The following is a 22,743-nucleotide window of genomic DNA, read 5'->3' on the forward strand; positions in this document are numbered from 1 at the left end:
TTAGAGGGCTCCTTACCATATAATCCATAACACAGAGTAGGCTCTCCTCAGCCTATCCCCAGGACTCAGCTCTCTCTGAGTCCTAGCACTCTCCTCACTGCAAGGGGGACAGAGGGTGCAGCAGAGTGGGGACCTCAGCCCACAAGGTCTCACCCTATGACTTGAGCCCAAGGCCCATCACCAAAATCCCTGGTCTTTTCCCTCTGGGAACTGTTAATTTTATTCTCTTAGCCGCACTGGAAACTGGCTGCAAGTTGTGACAAATAAACAGCTCCACCTCTGTATCTCAGTCAGGTACTAAGTGCATTCCTACTCAACCCACTGTGGCTTGCAGGTACTGTGAGGAAGGCAAAAAACTCCCTGGTCTTCTGCCAATTGGCCTCTGGGAGAAAAATTTCCTTCCTGACCCCTTAACAGGCAATTGGCTAGAACGGCGGCACCTGTCAGGCTGGGTTCCCACTCCTTGTTTGGGTGGGTAGGGTGGGCTGCTGGAATGCAGCCAAAAGAGGCTCCATATGGCCCCTGCGTTAGGCTAAATCTTGGGATCTGTGGAATGCAGGCTAATCAGCACCTCTCTCTTCCAGCTGGCCAATGGGTGTCAGAGACTTCCAGGGAGGAGCTACCTATTGTCCCTTTGCGAATGTCTCCCTCCTCGCCACAGGGACTGTCCCCTTTTCACCACAGGCACCATCAATTTCCCCCACCCGTTGATGCAGGTGGGTGGCATTTTTGAAAACTTGTGTATATGACACCTGGGTTGACCATCAATCTTATTCACAGCAGCGAACAAGGTATATTTTGTAATTTAGCATAAATTTATGATGGACCGCTTTGTTCATTTCATACTACTTTCCTGCTGTAGTATTGCTGATAAACTAGTTTCTTACCTGAATAACTATATGAATGTGTGTTTTTTTTTTATTTTTATAATGCTCATCTTTAAATAAGGTTAAAGTGAATCTCTCTGTTAACTAGGATGACTGTATCATTGTCTTGTTTTGTTTGCACCCTCCTATGCTTGACAAGAGTCTAGAGTACTTTGAAAGTGAAACTGGAGCCTTTAAAAGAATCACTCATTGTTTCAATATATAAATATAAAGAAAGTAAAGCTCAAGTTTAAGCCTCCTTCTCAGAATATGTTTGGCCTGTATACACTCAGCTTCTTACCTGTCCCATATCAAAGAAGTCTTATTTCCCAAAGGACCCTAAGGAAACTAGTATCAGAGGGATAACCGTTTTAGTCTGGATCTGTAAAAAGCAACAAAGAGTCCTGTGGCACCTTACAGACTAACAGACGTATTGGAGCATAAGCTTTCGTGGGTGAATACCCACTTCATCCTAAGGAAACTAGGCATCAACAGCACTGAATTTCAGTGGGAGTTTGGTGCCTACCTCTCTTATGCTCCTGAGGAAATCCCAACCTAAGTTTGTAGATGCTGATGCGCCCTTTCAAAGCAAAATGCTTAACTGCAGATACATTCCATTTAATTAGGTATAGTCTACTTAGCTTAAAAAGGAATTTCCTGTAATACTGTTGGACATGGGATGCTTATTTCCATGGGAAAATCCAGAACGCTTTTCCAGCTCACAGATTTTTTTTTCTAGACTTGATTACTGTTTTGTGTATGCCTTTATGTGAATGGAATTCTTTTCTATGAGCTTGCCAGTTAATTGTGGATGGCTTTCCCCACTTTTGCCCCCATGCATTTTCAATTCAGAGCTGCCATGTTTCAATGAGAGGCTATACAGAAATTTGGAATTTGTCTCCTTACTGTACTTCTCCCCCCGCCTCCCTAGTTTCTTTCCCCTGCCCATCTGCTCCCTTCCTCCACCTCCACACAACACTATCAGCAGTGTGGGATGGCTGCACACTTTCAGCCCCTCCCACAGTAGCACTCCTCCTATTCAGCCTGAAACACATAGCCAGAGCCTGGAGCCAAGTCCTAATCAGAGGCTATGGTAATATTTTCTGTGTCTCTGGTCTGGTTTCTGTAAAAAATAATACTTCTAAATGTTTTTGTTTTTTTTAAGAAGCCAGAGTAAGTCCCCTTACTGTTGTCTCCTGTCTCTTGCATGGCCCGTCCCTTCTCCCAAGCAGTCTCTACATTGTATGCACACTTTACATGTATACACATATACAGACACACGCACGTGCACACACACACAACCTGTAACCAATCAATTTCTACTACAGCTATTCCCTATACACTCCCTCCAATTCAGCTGCCATTCTAGCTCCCAGTGCTGCCAGCACAACCGACTTCCAAAAAGGACAGTTAGCCCTGAAGCAAGTTTCACTTTGCAGTTTAAGTAGCACTGAATGGCTGAATAAAGCGCAACCTGAAAATGACAGTAAGCAGCAAGTTTAATTTTGAAATGCATTCTGGAGGCAGCGTGATGCACTACCGTTAATGTCTGAGGCTGGGGAAAGAAGAACAGTGGCCGGTGCACTGTGGAGAGGCAGGGGGGAAAAAAAGGCCTAAAAAAGGGGCTACTCTAATCTGAAGCAGAAGGCTCAGAAGCTAGGTGGATATGTACACCTTTATTCTTAATACTGTCTCGCTCAGTTAAAACTTTCAAACCGTAAAAATATCAATCTGTATTTAATAAAAAAAAAAAAAAAAGGTTAACTAAGACATTAAGTGTTGTATTGACATGCAGAACCGAAATAAAATTTGACTAACCATTTTGGTAATATCATATTCTGCAAGCCTGATCTTTATTTCATTTTTATCCCAGTTGAAAAAATAATGTAGCATGGCCATACTGAATTTACCTAAAGAAGATTTTGGTCAATCAAGAGAAACTTATATTCCAGTTCTTGTCACATCTGAGCCCTCGCAAATAAAAAATGATTTACAACTTTTCAATGCAACAAGTCTAAAATGAACAAACAAGAGTGGCTGAATATATGCCAGTGAAAATTTGCTTTACATCAATTTCCTTGTTAGACCACATTGACCACTTCTATATTCTTCACTATCCATAATTTTTCAACAAAATGAATTCATTTCACCATTTTCAGGAAATACTGTAATTACTTCATTGTGTCTTTCTTAAATGAAAGCTTATTCAGACATTTGTTTGTTTTTTGTGGTTTTTATTTTCATCATCACCACTTTAAAGTAAACCAATCCTTGGATTGTAAAATAATGCATCCCACACTAAGTTTTAATGAATTCGGTATTTAGCACTAGGATTCTGGAATTCATCAGTGCTTAAGTATACAACATTAATCTCCATGCAAGTACCTATATGAAAACAGTTATGGTTCAGTGGGACTGGCATTTGGTTATGGTCTAAACTAACAGTTCTAATTTGTACACGCAGTTCCCACCAGATGACTGATTAGTATCTTATACCCAGGGATCATGTATTCTGTGGCTGTGAAACTCATCCCTTCTAATAGAATTCTGCTCCAGAAACTCACTTTTCTTTATCAAAAAGTTGTATTACCAAGGGTTGGAAACCTGCGTAAGCTTGAAAAAGTGAATCCTGTGCAAACCAATAAAGAGGTGTATGCTGAAATGATAACTTTGAGAACTATGAACTGCTCCATTCATTTCAATCATGGCCCTACGAAGTCCATTCTACAGCTATAGAATTTGGAATTTTTCAAAGATGCCATGGGGGGAGGAATAGCTCGGTGGTTTGAGCATTGGCCTGCTAAACCCAGGGTTGTGAGTTCAATCCTTGAGAGGTCCACCTAGGGATCTGGGGCAAAAATCAGTACTCGGTCCTGTTAGTGAAGGCAGGCGGCTGGACTCAATGACCTTTCGGGGTTCCTTCCAGTTCTATGAGATAGGTATATCTCCATATATTTATTTATTTTTATTTAATTCAACATCTTTGTTGTGGAACTCATCATTTTGCTAAAACTTAGTGCCCAAACATTTTGTCTCCCTGTCCTGCTGGGATTTGCCTACAACTGCCTCTTGCTCTCCATAAGGGACTTATCTGGACTACAGTGCATACTCCCTGCACTATTCAATGGAACAAGACTATTGGGGATTAGGGAGCCAGAGTTGAAGTCTCACTGCTTCCCAAATACCAGGCAGAGTCAGAAGTACAGAGTAGTGATTTGGGCTGCCAAGAGAACAGAGAGTTCACTGAAACTGATTACAAAGCTCTGTGCTTGCTGAGCCCAGTGGGCATGGGGGATTGAAACAAAGATTTTGAGCTGGGCCACCTGGAAGACAACACAGCTGGGGTCTAAAAGTTGTAACCAGGCTACCCTGAAGAGCATAGCAAAAACACTCAATGTGAAATATCATCACTGTTGAAAATAATCATTGATTAGTTTTATGCTAATAACTATTTTCAAGCATAAATTATAGTGTATGTATTTATGTAGTGATAGGGGATAAGAATGAGGAGTATTTCATGATGATTGACTAAATTAACAGTGCCACAGAATGTAGGGGTTGTATGAAATAGAGTTCCAACGGGCTGCAAAATAAACCTTATACCTTATGAGAAATGAGTAAGTGTCTCAGCTCAGGCCCTAGTGGATAAGTGCCTGTATTAGAAAAGCATGAACTCAGCTGGCAATAATTGGCACCCTTTGTGGTACCCAGAAGTCAAGAACTGTTACTGAACTACCATCTCAGCCTTAGAGGCAGTCCCTCCAGGTCACACTTGATATATATTCATAGGACAATATGGGAAAACTATGCTTTATTTATACAGTGGAAAAATAATGTGCTTCAGTTTCCAGGACTGTTGATCCTGCACCTTTAACTGTAACTAGATTCACTAAAGAACAATCTCTGATATGGCAAAGGTCAACTGGAAACTCACTTGAACTGATATACAAGTTCAGTCTCAAAAGCAACAAGATTTAACAGCATAAAGGCACCACTCAGTTAAATCCCATTAGTTGATCACTCAAAGAAAAGGTAAGAAAAATACTTATTTTCTTTTAAGCTGATGTTTAAGTTAAGTCCCTGAAATATTTAGTGTCTTCCAGATGTTAACATAGGTCACAGTTTTATTGCTGATACTATTAAATTCAATATTGTGTCAAGTCCAATGTAAGCCAAAAATTGTACAGTGCTTCTCTGTTACATCCTTAAACTCCACACTGTTGGAATGGAGATGATGATGGTGTTAGATTACTTTATTTCAGCTGAATGGTTGTTAATACTGCTACATAAGCTTGTCCCACAAATCATCTCAAGTTTATAGATCAAAAGGCCACCTGGATCAATTTATTACGTGCAAGTTTCACAGCTGCAGCATCCCTTAAAACACAAACCATGAACTGAAGTCAGAATACAGTCCTCCTGGTTATCCCTTAGCCTTTTAGACTTTTCATTTCAAAATAGCGTTTTTGTTTCAAAATTTATTTTTAAAAGGGTAAATAACACCCCCCCAAAAAATGAAAAAAAAAATTCATTTCAAGTCTAAGTGTTTTGTTTTGGGTCAAACAAAACACTTTTTTCCATTTGAACTGAACCACATTTTTTTCAAATTGACCCTGAACGGCCGGGGGATGGTGGGGGTGTGGAGTGGGGGGGCTCCCAGTCAATGGCTCTCTGTTATTGTGTTTGTTTTCTTAAAGTAGTAAAACAGAAACACAAAAACCTTTTAAGGGAAGTACACAGAAATGACATCCATCACTTCTGAACACCGAACTATCTACAAAACTTGTTAGCTTATTTCACCCAAGTGCACCAAATAAAAGGGATTTATTTATAGCACTACCACCACACACTAACCAACAAAAAACAAAGGGCTAGGTGCTGGCCCTGGCTGCTGCCATTCAGTGATAGATCAGCCAGGGTCAAAGAAACCATAAAGCCAGTGTATTCTTGCTGCCTAAGGGTTTCTCTAGAAGCGTAGGGCTGGCATTGCAAGCAGAGGGGATGTGGCTGGTCACAGCCAGGAAGGCGTAGCCTGCCTAACACTCCATCAATCCCTGTCTGATCCAGGCAGTAGGTAGCTGGCACAAGTTAGAGCAGCCCTGAAACTCTTAAGTCTGGAAGCTTGGGTCTACAGCAACCTAAACAATGTTTGTTAGTGGGCAGTTTGAATCTGTACATTCGCAGTCTGGAGGTTGGAGGCAATAGGAAACCAAGGGTTAACAGCCCCATTTCTGGAGTATGTCCCAAAGGTGGGTGGATCTCTGAGCCACAATCATTGTTATTTATATTTGTATTATGCAGTAGCACCTAGGAGTCTCAGTCATGAACCAGGACTCCATTGTGCTAGACGCTGCACAAACACAAAACAAATACAGTCCCTGCCCCAAAGACAAGGAAGCAATGAGACAATATTGGTCAGCACATTGTCCCGATTTTTTGTAGGCCTTAGAGCAAAGTAGAGATCTAAGGAGGGTGTTGAAGGAGAATAATGAGTTAGGCTTGGGCTACACTTAAAACATATACTAGCATAGCTATCAGGGCCGGCTTTAGGCACCGCGGGGCCCGATTCGAAAGAGCAACCGCCGAAGTCCTGCCGCTGTCTTCAGCGGCAGCTCAATCGCTGCTGCGGAGGAAGGACCCTCCGCCGAAATGCCGCCGAAGACAGCGGCAACGATTGAGCTGCCGACGACGATAGTGCCGGGACTTCGGCGGCAGCTCAATCGGCTGCTGGTGCCTTCATCGGCACTTCGGCGGAGGGACCTTCCTCCGTGGCAGCGATTGAGCTGCCACCGAAGACAGCGGCAAGACTTCGGGGGCAGCTCCTTGGGGACGTTGCGGGGCCCTCTTATGGGCGCGGGACCTGATTCCGGGGAATCGGCTGAATCGTCCTAAAGCCGGCCCTGAAAGCTATGTTGGTCAGCAGTGTGGGGAAAAAAACCCACCCCAACCAACATACCAATGTTGACAAACCCTCAGTGTAGATACAGCTATGCTGACAGAGATGAGTGCTTCTGTTGGTGTAGCTAACATCCTTCTGGGAGGTAGTTTTCTACATGGGCAGAAAAACTCCTTCTGATTGTATATGCTGCATCAACAGTAGCATAGACATAGACTTAGTTTTGCAGATATTTACAGGGAGCTTTTCCTAAGCATGGGAGAAAGCACAAATCAATCCTAGCCCTAACTCTTAAACAGAATTCCCTCCGCCTCTGATGATCCCTTTCAGATTTTATAAGTTAGATATACTTCAATCGGGTCAGTATTTGACTGGGAAACTGAAAAAAAAAAATCAAGGGGCTGCCTGAAGTGGTGTTGATGTGGATAGTTGGTAAGTCTCTTCACTGAATCAGTACTGAACCAGGGATCACTGTTCTGATGGGAGCTGCCCTCTTTTATATGCTATGTATAATCAGAGCTCTGACCACTCTTTGCGCTGTCTACACTTTAAAAGCATTCTGGAATAACTGTCTGCTAGGAGTGTGATTGTTTGCTGACAGTTATGTCAGTAAAACCCTAGTCCAGACGTAGTTATACCAGTATAAAGGTGCCTTATACCAGTATAGTTTATTTTTTCCTAAAACCAGAATAAGATATAGTAGTATAAGCACGTTTATACTGATATAACAGTGTCCACACAAGGGAGATTTGGCTGCTTTGCCAGCACACTTAAAGTGGCAAACCTTTGAAGTCTAGACAAACCTGTGTCATCTTTGGGTTTTACACTTCAGGTTTTTGCCATATTCAAGTTTGTGATTATTCTGCCTACTTACAATCTGAATTCAATTTAAACTAGAAAAATTGTTCTTTATGTTCCCTTCTAAAGACACGTGTAAGTTACTGGGGCAGAATGTAAACATTACAAAGAAAGAATTTTTTTGCAGGCGACAGTGTCACTTTTTTTTTAAAAAAGGATATTATTTTCATTATATTAAGTGACAATTTTAAAATTAATGTTTGATGGGATCCAGTCTCTCACCACAATTAATGGATAGTTATACAGTATATATTATATGAAGAACAGACTTCATTTATCCGTCATGTCAAAACATTTGTAACACATGATCCTTTTTTAGTTTATTACAAAAGAACCCAAAATCTTTATGCATACAGACAGTATGTAAGCAGTTCTACTGTCTATTAATGACCCTACTACTTCACCACTGGATAGCTAATATCATGAAAGATTCTTTTCTGTAGGCTTAACTGATAACAACTCTCTAAATCCAAAGGGGCTCCCATCAACCTCAAATATCAACAGTGACTAATACATTTTCTTCAGCTTGGCCTAGATTTTTACTTGCAACTAAATCTCCATTCTGACTTCAGAAGGGAAAGAAAAGATGAATTGGCTTTACATTCCAGTTAACTGTTGCTTCTCTTTGCCATCTTATACTCAAGTGAACAGAGAATTACTCCAAGGTCTTTCCTCTTTGAAACCACATAACAGTAATGTTTCTAACTACTGCAAAGTAGAGACCAACAAAGTGGACTGGAGTACAGTTGATTCAGTGTACACCAGAAAAACTGCAAGGATCATGCACAGAATGTGCAAGGAGTGTCCTTAACTAGGCATTGCCAGTGTTAAAACTTGACTACATGTTCCTTGCCTGTCTTGCATCAGCCATGTGTGATCTCTGCACTTTTGGAAGTATGGGAGTCAATGGTGAAAATTCAAAGCAGACAAAGTATTTCTTCACTAGCTATAAAAATCTCATCTCTGTAGGCATTAGGACCTTTACATAATAAAAAAATAAAAGCACTGAAGCATTTGGATTTTATTTACTAAAAGTACAAAGCATTACTCAACTTAAGAGAAAGAGAAATGCTAAGACAATGTATGAGCCTATTAATATTTCAGTGTTCCATTAACATCACATAAGTATTTATTTCTTTATCTTAACTGGAAACAAGTGAACATTAAACAGCTGCTGTTTTATATAAAACTGGATCCAACTCACAAGATTAACCTCTTTAGCAAACTGAGCAGGGAGAGAAAGAGAGAAGGCAAAAAAAAAACCCAAACAAAAACCTTAGCTAACAGGTACTTCGAGGTGAACAGACATAATATTAAACTTTTTTAAAAAATGCTTTAGAAAGAATGTTAGATTTTAAGGAGAGGGGGACAAAAAAAGTTAAAATGGTTTGGAAATCAAGCAAACTCAAACTCATGGTTTCACGTTTACAACACAAACGCTGAACGGTATGGAAATATTTCTGTTTTGCAAAGTCTCCACCAAACACCTTGTGCTCTGCCATTATGATTATAATTTGAAATCCTGCAGTACAGGAGTGGGCAAACATCATTCCATGCTGCTCTGAAAACACAGGCCATGGCTCCCTTCAACATTACTATATAGGTACGGTATATCCTGTGGATGCTACATATCTGAGCATACAATGCTCTATTTTGATCCAAATAGACAGATCAGAGGTAAGTTTGACGTTTTACATAAAGTTAACTGGCTTCTATGGCTTTCTGTATACAAGAGAATTTTAGAAAAAAATTCCCATCGGTGCTAACATTGGTAAAACAACAGACAACTGTACACAAGGCTCAAGAAGCTTCTGGCTTTGTATGTTAATACCAATTTAACTGACACAGTGCTAAAAACACTGGTGCTGCCACTGAACCACTGGTAATACAAGCAAGTTCTTTCCTAAAATTCTCAAGTGCACATTTTCCTTATGAGGCAAAATACAAATCAAAAATTTGAGCAAAATGTATAGTTTTAATTTTGTTTTTTAAAAGGGTGTAAATGCAATATAAAATCGCTGACTGAGAAAGAAATGAAAGTATAATCTATCAACTCATTAGGAGTCATCATCATTTGTCAACAGCTGGGCCACACTTGAGCTTTCAATCTTATCGCTATAGTTTTTCTCCCTTGGCTATGATGCCTCTTAATTTCTCTCTCCTTCAATTTTTGGCTACATGAATGAATGCTTTAATGAATTAATTCACCATACCATGTATTTAAAAAGAGTTCTGTAATTTATAGCATGTATTGTCCACTTCTTCGTATTTTCCAGATGTGTAAAGTATTATTTGGACATGGTCTACATACACTACATGCAAGGTCGTCTACAAAACAGACTTCCCCTGCCATCCTGCCCGCCGCCCATCTCTTTGTAAGTCTAGTGATGCTAACAGATTTACTCAGATAATCAAAACAAAGACACTACATTTCAGTACTATCATCCACATTCTTAAAGGGATGGAAATATTGTGACATGATGGGGCTATTATCTCAAAAATAATCAGTGTTTCATTTGTAAATGCAGAGAGGCAATATAAATTTAAACTTTAAGCTACCTGTTCTTTGGCTCTAAATTTAAATGACTTCCCAATCATATCAGTGGAATTTGCCTCCCTCACCTCTCTATATTGTGGTATGCATTTTATCATTAGCTAAATATATTACCTCATGCTATTTCTCTGCATCAACAGCTGTATCTGACTTCCACAAAGCTACAAAATGTGGATCCAGAATTGGAACATCCAAAATTCCAGGTGTGTTTGGATTCAGGATTTCAGTTCTGGTCCCACCAAATTTAAAAAGCAATAAATCAACTTCAAAATATGGCATAACAAAACAGATTCCAACAGTGCAATACCATCTCATTTTGCAAATAGCAGTAATAAGTTATTCCATTCCGGTCCATATTTGTAGTTATTTGCAAGATATACTGAATAAAATATTTGAAAATACATATAAAATGTTTTGTTTTAGAAAAAATTCTGAAAAGTGTTTAAAAGTGATTTGTGAACAGCATACATACCGCCGGCTCTCCAATGGACGTCCATCACTAGAGATGCTGCGGGGAATGTTGGTTGCTCGCTCTTGGGGTGGCATTTTCCCTTCTCCTTTCCCTGAACCAATCCTAGAGGTTACTGGACTTTGTATCTGGGATGGTACCTGTGACATATGAGGCCCCTGCCCCTTGTTTGCATTTCGTTGCCATTTGTTGTTGTTTCTGAAGGGGAATTTGAACTCATATGGAACTCCTTCATTCACTTTGTATTCCATCACTGGCATGCGACAGGTTTCTGAACAACTCCTGGAAGGGAGAAAATTAATACACAGGTAAGATATTTGTTCACACGAAAGAAAGAAAAATAAGTATTGACTAGAATTACATTGATAAGTGCTGGGAAAGAGAACAATTAAACAGAAGGTCTTAATCCTATTTAATACATGTCTTTTCTGTTGCCTTAGCTTTTGTTGCAGCAGGCTTATAAACAATCCTAAAACATAGACTGTCAGTAAGACAAACCCAGAGAAACATGGAATGGATTAGACGAACTAATATAGTAGATCTATCTCTATTGTCTACAATTCAATGATAAGGAGTCTAATAGATGGGTTTTTATTGCAATGAACCCAACTCTAAAACCCTGATACAAAAATGGGAAAATTCAGATCTGACTTTTGCAGATTGAGCTGCTTCTAGTTTTTCATAAAGTCAACAGAGTGTATAAGTGCATCTATACATTTGCTCAGATATCACCCCTCAAAGAATCCAAAAGCATAGGTTGTCTGTTGTTGCACCTCACTTCAACTCCAACTTGAAGGCCAGGTCAGACAGTTACAGTTACCTTAAATCTTGAATCCTGAGTTCAATATTTCACTCTTTCTATTAATGGTTCCCAATGTTTTCTAGCAACTATCAATTTACCAAATAAAGAATATGTATGTACCAGTGAGTGCATCAAAGTTCCATTCAACTGGATGTGCTTTAATCTAGTGGTTCTCAACCTTTTTGAGCTCAGGACCCATTTGTAAACCTTGATGACCTGTCCTGACACAGTAAATAGCTTTAGTAACAAAACAAACAAAAATCTGGCTCACTAAATATTTCTTATCCACTATAAACACACTAACAGTCAATACTAAATACTCCTGAAAATTCTGCAAAATTCTGCATATTTTGTCAAAATAACACAATATAATCATGCCATTTTCAATTATTTTGGTAATTTATTTCAAAATACCATTTAGCAAGTGTGTCTGTAACAATATAGGCAACAAAAAAGATTCAAAAAATGTTTTTTTGACAAATATATTCCTTACTGGGTGTATTTACACATCTATATGGCTCCTAATGCCCAAACCAGATGTGCCCCTCCCCCCATCGCTGCCCGGGAGGGGTGCGTGAATCAATTTTTCAGTGGGAAAGAGTAAAATCTACAGGGGGCATTAATTCTGTGCTTGCGCAGTGGCACAGAATTCCCACTAGTCACAAAAGCCTTAAAGTTCAGAGGTTCAGACCACTGCTTTAATACTCTCCCTTCTACCAGTTGATGCAAAATATTACTACAGTCCCAGAGCAAAATATTAATATACAAATTAAGAGAATGTCAATTAATGATCTATTTAAAACATAACCACTTATACAGCAGGTTAATTTACACTTTAAATGAGGCAGGGCCTGAACAAGGAACTGAAAAACAGCATGAACCAGGAATTCCTGCTTAACCAACAAAAGGCTTTTTGTTTGTTGCTTTCACCGAATGATAGAAAGCAAAGAAATCCTCAAACAAGATTGAATCTTCTGGAGATATTAAAACATACCTATTAAAAGTAAACATAAAAGTGATCATCAGAAATTCTTCAAACATAAGGCCTCTCACAGGAGCATGCAGTCAGCTGTACCAACTGGGATATGATTTTTTTTTTTAAATGAAGCTTAATCAGAGTTTGAATTAAACTTATCTAGTCACTGGATATTGACTGTTTTAAGGTTAAAAACTCTGCAGGGAATACATTCAAAATGTTTACCCTGTGAATGAAAAAAAAAATTCCCTCATGCTAGACCTTGTTTAGGACACAGGAAAAATATAAATTTGAGTTTCCTAGTACAGCTAATTTTGAGATAATGCTTTACAAACAAAAAAGGTAAGACTACCCCAAAATGAATTACACTTCATTTTTTAAAGTTTTATACCTTTGACATACATTGGATAATCAACCCCACTTTCCCTAAAAGTTCAATGCTTGCTAGAGACCACAAATACCAAATTTGAAGCTAAAGGGATTTTTATTTTATTTTTTAGGAATTTGTGGCTTTGGGAAGGTGTCAAAATTGGGCTAACAAATAAAAGAGGGCTACAACTTCAAAGTCACTATGACGTCTACAAAGTAACTACTTCAACTCCATAATCATTCTAAAACCAGGTTATGGAAGAAAACAAAATAATTATAGATCAAGTTTGCAGATGACACAAAGATTGGGGGACTGGTAAATAATGAAAAGGACAAATCACTGATACTGAGCAATCTGGAACACTTGGTAAACTGGGCAGAAGCTAACAATATGTATTTTAATATGACTAAATATAAAAACATACATCTAGGAAGAATGAATTTAGACCATACTTTCAGAATGGGGAACTCTATTCTGGGGAGCAATGACTCAGAAAAAGATTTGGGGGTCATGGTGGATGTTCATCTGAACGTGAACGCCCAGTGAGATTGGGCCAAAGGGCTAATGAGATCCTTGGCAGTATAAACAGAAGAATCTCAAGTAGGAATAGAGAGGTTGTATTACCCCTGTATTTGGCACTGGTGTAACTGCTACAGGAATAGTGTGTCCAGTTCTAGTGTCAACAGTTCAAGAAGGATGTTGACAAATTGGAGAGGATTCAGAGAAGAGCCACAAGAATGCGTAAAGAATTGGAAAACATGACATAGTGAAAGACTCATGAAGCTCAATCTATTTAGCTTAAGAAAGAGAAGGATACGGGATGATTTGAGGGGTGAGTTTAGAAGTACCTACATAGGGAACAGAAATTTTATAAAAGAGGATTCTTCAGTCTAGCAGACAAGGCATAATAAGATCCAAAGGCAGACAGACTAGAAATAGGGCACACATTTTTTAACAGTGTCATCAACCATTGGAACAACTTCCCATGTGTTGTCGTAGCTCTCCATCACTAGACATTTTTAAATCAAGATTGGCTGTTTTTCCTAAAACATACGCTCTAGTTCAAAAAGAAATTAAGGGAAGCCTATGGATGGTGTTATACAAGAGGTTTGACTAGATTATCACAAAGGTCTCTTCTGGCCTTATAGTCTATGAAAGCAACAGGTCTCTCCTACTGAACTTTATATGCTTCTCTCTAATTTGGCCAGTAGAAGCCTTTGGGATAAACAGCATTATCTTATAGTAACTGGAGTTCTTAGAGATATGTGGCCCCATCTATATTCTACTGTGTGTGCACACTCCATGTGCCTGAGACCAGAAGATTCTTGCCAGCAGTGTCCATTGCTCTGCACATGTGCCCATCTTCTAACGCTGTGAACTGAGGCTATAAGGGGCAGTGCAGACTTAGTGTTTCTCCAGTTCCTTGTCCACCACGAAGCAAGGAAAAAATCTGAGGCAGAAGGGAAAGAGGGTAGTGGAACACAGATAGGGACAACACATCTCAAAGAACTCCAGTTACTATAAGGTAAGTAACTTCTCTTTCTTATTCCAATGATGGTCCCTATCTGTATTCACACTGTAGGTGACTGACAAGCAGTATTCACAAGAGGAGGAGGGTATGAGAATGCTGGTGATATAGATGATTACAGAACTGACGCTCCATAGGACTTGTCAGCTGTGGAGGCTTGTACTATAGCGCATCTCATGGAGGTATGACTGGAACTCCACGTAGCTCCTTTGCAAATATCACTGAGTGACACTTATTGAAGTGAGGCTACTGAAGATGCCTGTGTTGTGTTAGAGACCTCTTATTTGTTCTGCTAGGGAAACAAATAGTTTAGGTAACTTTTTGATAGATTTTGTTCTTTGATAAAACACTAATGTTCCATGCATGTCCAGGGAATGGAGTCTCTTATCCTCACTGCGTGTATGAGGCTTTGTACTGTCTCATTTATGTGAAAATCCTAGATTACTTTAGGAGTAAATTTTGGGTGCAATTGCAACACGACCTTATCCTTATGGAATACTGAATACAGTGGATTGGCCATCAGGGCACCAAGTTCCATTACCTTTCTGGCAGAAGTGAGGACACTGGAGAGGCACCCTTCATTAATAAATGAGACAAACACATCCCGAAAAGTTAAAATGGTGGCCTAGTTAATGTTGAGACTACCAAATAAAGATCCCAGATTGGAAGTGGTTTGGTTATAAACAGAAAAGTTCTAATTAAAACTTTGAGAAGATGTATGATCACCAGGTGGGTGAAGATAGATTGGCCATCAATTGGAGGGTGGCAAGCGCTGATCGCAGCCAAGTGAACTCTCAACAAGATAAGGGAAAGGCCTGCAGACTTGAAGGTGGGGGAACATCCAAGATAATGGGAATGCCCGCTTCTTCTAGGGACACTTGGTGACGCTGGGCCCCAACAGAGAATCTAGCATTTCCTGGTTTACTCTTTCCTACTATTGTTGAGGATGGCTTGGACCGCTTCTGAATGTGTGGGTATTTTAGGTTCAACATCCATCCAAATACCATGCTGTCAAATGAAGAGTCTGGATGGGGATATTGAACCCTGTCCTGGGTCCAAAGGTCTGGGAACAATTAGATGCTGATGAGTATACAAACTGACATGTGAAGAAGGCTTAGAAACCAAAACTGCACAGACCATTTGGGAGTGATGGGGGTGATTACCACTCTGTCTTGTTGGCCCTTCTGCAGGACTTGACATAAGAATGGATGTAAGTGCATATCCCAACCATGAGATTAGCAGAGCATCACCCCTGGGGCCCTGATCCCATCTGCAGCAGTACATTTTGCATTTCCTGTTCCCTTGAGATACTAAGAGGTCCCAAGTCACAGCTTCCCATTGAGTGAATATGATGTTCGTCAATTAATCGTGTAACTTCCCCTATTGGTCAGTTGAGAAATGTCTGCTGAGGCTGTCCACTAGAGAACTGTTTTTCCAGACTGTGACCACTGATAGGGTAATATGATGTTGAGTGCACCAATTCCACACACTGGCTATGCAGAGAGGGGTGGATCTTGTCCCTTCCTGGCTGTTGATATAGAACATTGTAGTTCTATTGTCCAGCATTACTAGAATATGATAGGATTGTGTGAGTTGTAAAAATGTTTTGTGGGCCTCCTGGACAGCTCTCAGTACTAGAAGATTTATGTACATTCTGAGGTGTCCATGTGCCTTGTGATATATGCTCATCCAGATGGGCGCCCTAACCTAGTGGGGATGCATCTGTGATCAATGTTCTCATGGGTATGAGGGAGGAAGGGGACTTGCATATACAGGTTCCTCATTCACCCACCAACTTAAGAGAGTTTTTCACTGTAAAGGGGATCGTCACTACTTCATCCATGCTGTGTTTACATAAACTGTTCGAGGCCAAGTTTGCACACAATGAAGACAAAGACTTTATAAAAGATGTTACATAGATGCATGATGCCACATGACCCATATCTTCACTACTGTTCTCCTAGTAACTAATTACTCTTTACTTTGACTGCTGGTTTTTCTCTTCTCTGTGTTAGACGTGGCTCCAGTTGAACCAATGAGAATATGTAATTCCTCCCTGTTCCTATTCCTCCATTCAAAGTCAGTAATCACCCATTAATTGCATTCAGTGACACTGTTTTAATTATGTTTTTTTCAGAGACATGAATTTTAAAAGGCAGCATGGTCTCTTGGATAGGGCACTAGGCTGAGACTCAGGAAACTTAGGTTTATTCTTGACTTTGCCACTGACCTGTTATATAATCTTGGGCAAGTCACTTCATCTCTGCGTTCCCTCTCACCTTTTCTCTCTCTTGCTGTAGCGAGGAGGCGTAATAAGATACGCCTTCTCCCTCAGAGAAAGACCAGGAAGGACCACTGGACCTCACTCCTGGGATGGCAGCCTCCCCAACATAGGCTAGGAAGCCTGCGCTAGTCTACTGTCTGCCAGAGCTAGGATGCTAGATCCTTTATTGCTCTAACCTAGGCTACCTCCTTTAACGAGGGCTGAGCTCTTAAGACTGCTTGTTGTCTTACCCTGGCTGAGGGCCTGGGCTTATAGACTTTTGCTGTCCTGCCCTGATGACAGGCCAGAGCCCCTAACTGCTTGCTACCCGCTCTAACTGAGGGCTGGGGCTCATAGACCCTTTGCTGCTCTGCCATAACTGCAGGTCAGAGCCCCTAACTGTTGGTGCCTTGCCTTGCCTGAGGGACGGCCACACACTTTTATATTTGCATATTTAAGTTATAAACTCTTTGAGATAGGGATGACTTACTAAGGGCTTGGCTACACTGGCACTTTATACCGCAATAAAGCCTCCCAGAGCGCTCTACCTTACTCCCCGTCCACACTGGCAAGGCATGTAGAGCGCTCTGACTCCCTGGCTAGAACGCTCCTGGTACTCCACCTCCACGAGAGGGATAATGGCTGTTGCGTATTGGCTGAGACGCCCCAGGGCCAGTGTGAACGAGGAGTTACGTTACAGCGTTCTGACTGACCTCCGGAAACGTCTCATAATCCCCTTAAGTCAAGTGGCCTCTCTTCTCTTTGTTGTGAAATCAGCTGAGGAATGCGGAAGTGCCTTTTCAGAGCTCCGTTTCAGATAGCGGCTGCTTATCTGCAACGGGGCAAAGCAAACATTTACTGAGTGAGTGAGAGAGAGGCAGGGGGGCTAGGGGGATCTGAACTTACAAGATAGCGTTCTGACACACTCTCAGCACTCCAAAAACCCACTCTCTGTCCCCCCCACATACAAACAACACACTCCACCCCATCCCCCTCATTTGAAAAGCACGTTGCAGCCACTTGAACGCTGGGATAGCTGCCCATAATCCACCGCTCCCAATGCCGCTGCAAATGTGGCCACGCCAGTGAGCTTGCAGCTGTCAGTGTGGACAGACTGGAGCGCTTTCCTTACTGCGCTCTCCGAAGGCTGGTTTAACCCAAAGCGCGCTACAGCTGCAAGTGTAGCCAAGACCTATGTGTTTGTACAGCACCCAGAAGAATGGGTCCCCTTCAATTAGGGCCTTTAGATATTACTGTAATACATATCATAAGTTATCTCCTGGATTATGCAGAAAAGGAAATCTGACTTTGGAAAACTTATTGCTAAAAATAAATTGCTTTGTGCAAAGATTTAACTTTAGTCTTTAATAGTATATTTATTATTCAATATTTAAGCAAATTTATAAATGTAACAATGTATAAATAATTATGATTTTTTGGATGCAGTAGGCAGGAGTAGGAATTGGCATTCAGGAGTTTATAACTGAGTAATAAGCTACTTATGATCTTTGCCCCAAAACAATAACAAAACCACTGACACTAGGGTGAGTATTTTGAAAAATACTATGATAGCTCTTCCTGCTGTGATTGTGGCCAGACTGAAGCTAAGCCTACTTTTAGCTGTGCTTAATTTAATTCAGCCAAGATATTTGAAATAAGTGGGATCTGTGCTAGAATTGTATGTTCTAATCTTTTTGACATGATTGCAGCTGGACTTTTCATTTGCTGATCCTGCTAGATACTGCTGTTCTTATGGCAACTCTAAAAGATTAAAAACAGAAGCGGACTTTTTACAATTAGGACTCCTATCTAACTTGCAGGTGGTCTCCTTTGTTCTGACAGATGATCACATCTCAAAATAATAGTGATTTGTGAGATTATTAACACAGTACCTTCTCAAAAAGATCATTTGTACATTTGATTCGTGTACTTGGTTTTCTTCTAACCAAATTTAGCACAAACCTTGAGCTGACAGTGGGCAAGTTCAAGCTATATAGGTTCCTTCTCTCATATTTAAATATTGTTTATGAGGAATTAATACATGGTATTTGAGAGATGGGAATCAGATGCAGTGATATGACTGAAAAAAGAAGCAATAAAAATGATAAACAGATTGGGAAAATAGAGCTCTAAGAAAAGATGAAGGAAATTGGGAATGTTCAGTTTAGCAAGAAAAACCACAAGACAAAAGTTTATCCATGATCAAAAGCTAAATTTAAAAGCTATAAAAGCAATAAAAAAGTTGACAGCCAGCCTGGAACTCAGCAAGGGTTGAGTGCACTGTGGAGTTAGCAAGCGCAGCCACTGAGGAGACAGTCTCAATTTGCAGCAAGTTCCCTGACCAATACATACACAGATAGATTGATAGGCTCTAGTCACATGTAGCCTTGCTTTGTTGAAAGGGGAATGGAACATTTGGCATTGGGGAAAAGGATCCATAGGAATTAAAAGTTCTCTGTGAACGGGAAGAAAATTAACTAGTATTTTGATGGATCATAAATGTACACTTGTCAGTTCAGAGATGTTTGATCTCCACAACGTGTTTGTGGGAGTTTGAAGGATACATTGAGAGTACTATGATTTTTACTAAACTACTGTACACATAGTAGATATTTTGTGGAGCTGAAGTGTAAATTTAGACAGCATGTCCCCTTTTGCAACTTGTTTCAGTTGACAATATGGGATGCTGTAATAGAATTCTTTTCTAAATCTTTACACAGGCCGGAATTTATTCCAATGTCAAAGTACTAAAGGGGAAAAGTTTTGCATTTTTAAAACAAAATAAACTTCTTGCCCAAAGGTAGCTCTAGATGGCGTTAATTCTCATTCTGTCACCTCACAATACCTGCGTGGAGTGCAGTCCTCATGGGGAGGAATGATGACAACCTTCACGGTTACTGATGTTCTCAGCAGGTCAATCATTTGCTCATGGCTTAGAGTGGCTACAGCCACTTTGCAGATCTCCACTAGCCGGCTACCCTGCAGTAATCCTGCCTGCCAAGCATAGCCATAGGGCTCAACGTCTGCCACAATGCCTTCATAGTTCACATGGAAACCAAGCTGACCCAGTCCATTCCTACGTAAAGTCATCTCCGTGGTCTCACAGCCCTTTGTCACAAACTGAGAATTGAAATGAAGAGGAAAGAGTGATTAGTGTAATGAATTACATTCTGAGAGGGCTATAATTCTGGGTTTTACACCCACAGTCCAAGATGAGGTATGGGGAGAGGGAACAGAAGTGCTTTGTCCCAAGGAAAGTCCCCACTGCTATGTACAATACCAGTTCAAACAAATCCCTTTACTCAAGCTGGATATTTAAGATAGCATCTGGTTGCACAGAATTAACTAGTGGTATTGTAGTTCTGCCTTAAAATTCCACTTATTTCATAGGAACATTAAAGGAATGTGGCAGTACACAACAGGTAAGTGTGGAGGACTTACACAAGCACCTGTATTTCATCTTTCATTTAAAATTTGACATTTTTACTAGGTCTGTGGATATTTCACAAAACTACCATTTCTCCATTTTTCAGTACAGTGGTTTGATGGCGTGCAACTACCCAATTTAGTGGAACTGGAACCTTATGCCACTCTCTTAACTGGCACCAGGGTGAATACAGGTTCTACATGCTTGAACCAATGGCATGTGTCTCTCCTTCCCTCTTGTTCATTCTACAATTGCTATTGTTGACGTAGTGGAGAACACAGCTGCTACATATACTTCTTTCCTTCATGACACAGCTGGACAAATAGTGAAGATGGACAGACATTTTCTAGACAAACAATAACAATGCAATGAATTGTTTATTTTACTTTATTACTATTATTATTTGTATTGAGATAGCATCTAGAGGCCTCAATCTAGATTGGGGCCTGATTTGCTAGGCACTGTCCAGACACATAGTAAGGCAACTCCTACTCAAACTTCATTTGAGATGAAATATAACATGAAATATGACAGAAAAAGGAGGAAACAAGAGAAATACATAAGATCATTTGACTAGACAGGTATTTACTGAAGGTACCAAATTTTTTCTCATTTTTTTGAAGAATATCAGCTACTCCTGACTAATGCAAAACAACCAAGAATGGCTGGCTATTTTCTAGTAGATGTCAAAGTAGAGTGAGTGAGTGAGTGTGTGTGTGCGTGTGTGAGAGAGAGAAAACGGGAATTAGCCTTGTGGAATTAATTAATTAGCAAACAACTATTGCAAGTATTTTAATTCATTTGTTACTAAAGTCCCAATTTTAATTTAGAAAAAAAAAAATTCTAACCTCCAGCCTTTTTACGACCTCTTTGATATCATCAGAGTTGTTGATAAAGCTCTCCACAGAAACACATTCACCCCGGTCATAGAAGAGTTTGATGCTTGTGTCGGTTGAAGTCCACCCTATCACATCTCTGCAGGAACAATTGAACACCACACTCTTTGTATCCTGCTCAACGAGAACTACAAACTCATTAGATACACCCAGGAGACAGTCTATTTCCATACCCTTGCAATAGTCCTTTGCATGGACACTCCACACAATGGCACCAGAACTATGGAGCTCTGCTCCTGGATAAGGTTTGGACTTTTCCTTCTTTTTTGAGGCTAGTGAAATGAAGGGGAACTTGCCAGATGGGTCAATGGGTGTATTGGTGACATTCTTTTCTGCTAGATCTTTCAAGTACTCTTGACGAGTCCTGGTGGCCATGGCACGGAACTTCTCGGATTTATGAGCAGCATTCTCTGCATTAATCACTTTGGCCAGTAAGAAGTCCCTGAACACATTTGATTTAGGAAAGGTAACACCTTTTGGGATTGGTGGTCCAAACGATGGTACATCTCTGGATCTTGTCACAGCAACGCTAGAAGAAATACAGAAATGAAGAAGCGATGTGTCAACATTTTAATTTCTCTTTAGCAGTTTATGGGATCTAGAAAACCCACAGGCATGCCCTTCTCAGGCCACCCTCTGATTTTCAAACAGACATATACTGTGGCAAAAGAAAGGGCTGCTTGATTCACCAGAGGCACAAAGGATCTGCACTTAACACACAGACAATTATTTTTTTACTTTGCTAGTTTCTCAATAATATGTAAATCTGAGTACTTTATTTGTGGGGGAAGGGGACAGAGGTGAGAGGTAAATAATTACTCACTCTTCTTAATGCTCTTCTTAATGTCCCAGGCCAATGGTGTCTGCGTGAAGTGGCGTGGGCCGAGGGATGTGCTGGCCGCCGTTTCCCGCAGCCCCTATTGGCCTGGGGCGGCAAACCGCCGCCAGTGGGAACTGCGATCGGCCCAACCTGTGGATGCTGCAGGCAAACAAACCAGCCCAGCCCGCCAGGGGCTTACCAAAGGTTGCTGATCCCTGCTATATGGCTTTTTGTTTCACCTAGAATTTATGAACCTATGAAACTGTTCCAAATAATCCAGTGGAGAAAAAGTCAAACTTACTCTGAGAGGTTTCCTATAAAAACTTTTCAGAAGTGAATTGCATAAATGTGGATCAAGCATTTGTACTGGAAAACTCATCAATGAAGGATTTTAAGCCCATGGAAGGTACATGAAACACATAAAGGTCCTGATCCTGCAAGTTACTATGCATGGGAAGACACCTGTATCTATGTAGAGGTATCACTGAAACCAAGCTGCAAACAACATTTCTGTACAGAAGCCAATTGTGTAATAAAAATACGGTTTCATACAGAAAATGTAACTCTCAGTTTCTTCTTTCTGCAGATCTGGCCACCCTTCTTCAATGGCTTCACTGAAGTGGCAGCATGAACTCAGATTCCTGAGTCTTCTCCACAAAAAGCAACAAACCCATTATGAGTTCTCAACAAAAATCTGTATTTTTACTAGACTACAAATATTAAGAATACCATCAAATGATACCAAAAGTTTTCTTTCTACATATAAATTAGTTACCTAATCTTAGAAAATTTAGCATAAAATCCACTTTCAATGTAATGAGCACAAATACATTAAACATTGATTGATACAGTGCTAATTCAATTAATCTGGAAGCCTCAGACATTTTTCAAAAGGGTAACAGCCTAATTTCAAAACTGCACCACAGTTTTTAAACCCTATGTTTAAAAATGTAAGGATCCCAGAACTCAGTATCTAATCAGTAATGAAAGAAATCCTTATTTTACACGTTCAAATGCA

At 40.2% G+C, this 22,743-nt stretch overlaps 1 protein-coding gene across 7 annotated transcripts in view; it reads right to left on the reverse strand.

Annotated features, from left to right (window-relative positions):
* The window catches only part of SIPA1L1 (signal induced proliferation associated 1 like 1), a 378,635-nt gene that overhangs the window by 45,908 nt on the left and 309,984 nt on the right, over positions 1 to 22,743 (reverse strand). For all 7 annotated transcript variants that reach the window (XR_004645561.1, XM_034769297.1, XM_034769296.1 and 4 more), the window contains 3 exons: positions 20,858 to 21,434; positions 19,428 to 19,702; positions 10,647 to 10,925 (listed from right to left, as the gene is read on the reverse strand). Coding sequence is in view for 6 of the 7 variants with exons in the window: in XM_034769297.1 (XP_034625188.1) it covers positions 10,647 to 10,925; positions 19,428 to 19,702; positions 20,858 to 21,434 (1,131 nt within the window). In the remaining variant the exon portion in view is untranslated. The remainder of the gene's footprint in view (positions 1 to 10,646; positions 10,926 to 19,427; positions 19,703 to 20,857; positions 21,435 to 22,743) is intronic.

This window comes from Trachemys scripta, chromosome 4 (genome assembly GCF_013100865.1).
Source record: "Trachemys scripta elegans isolate TJP31775 chromosome 4, CAS_Tse_1.0, whole genome shotgun sequence".
Lineage (NCBI taxonomy): Eukaryota > Metazoa > Chordata > Testudines > Emydidae > Trachemys > Trachemys scripta.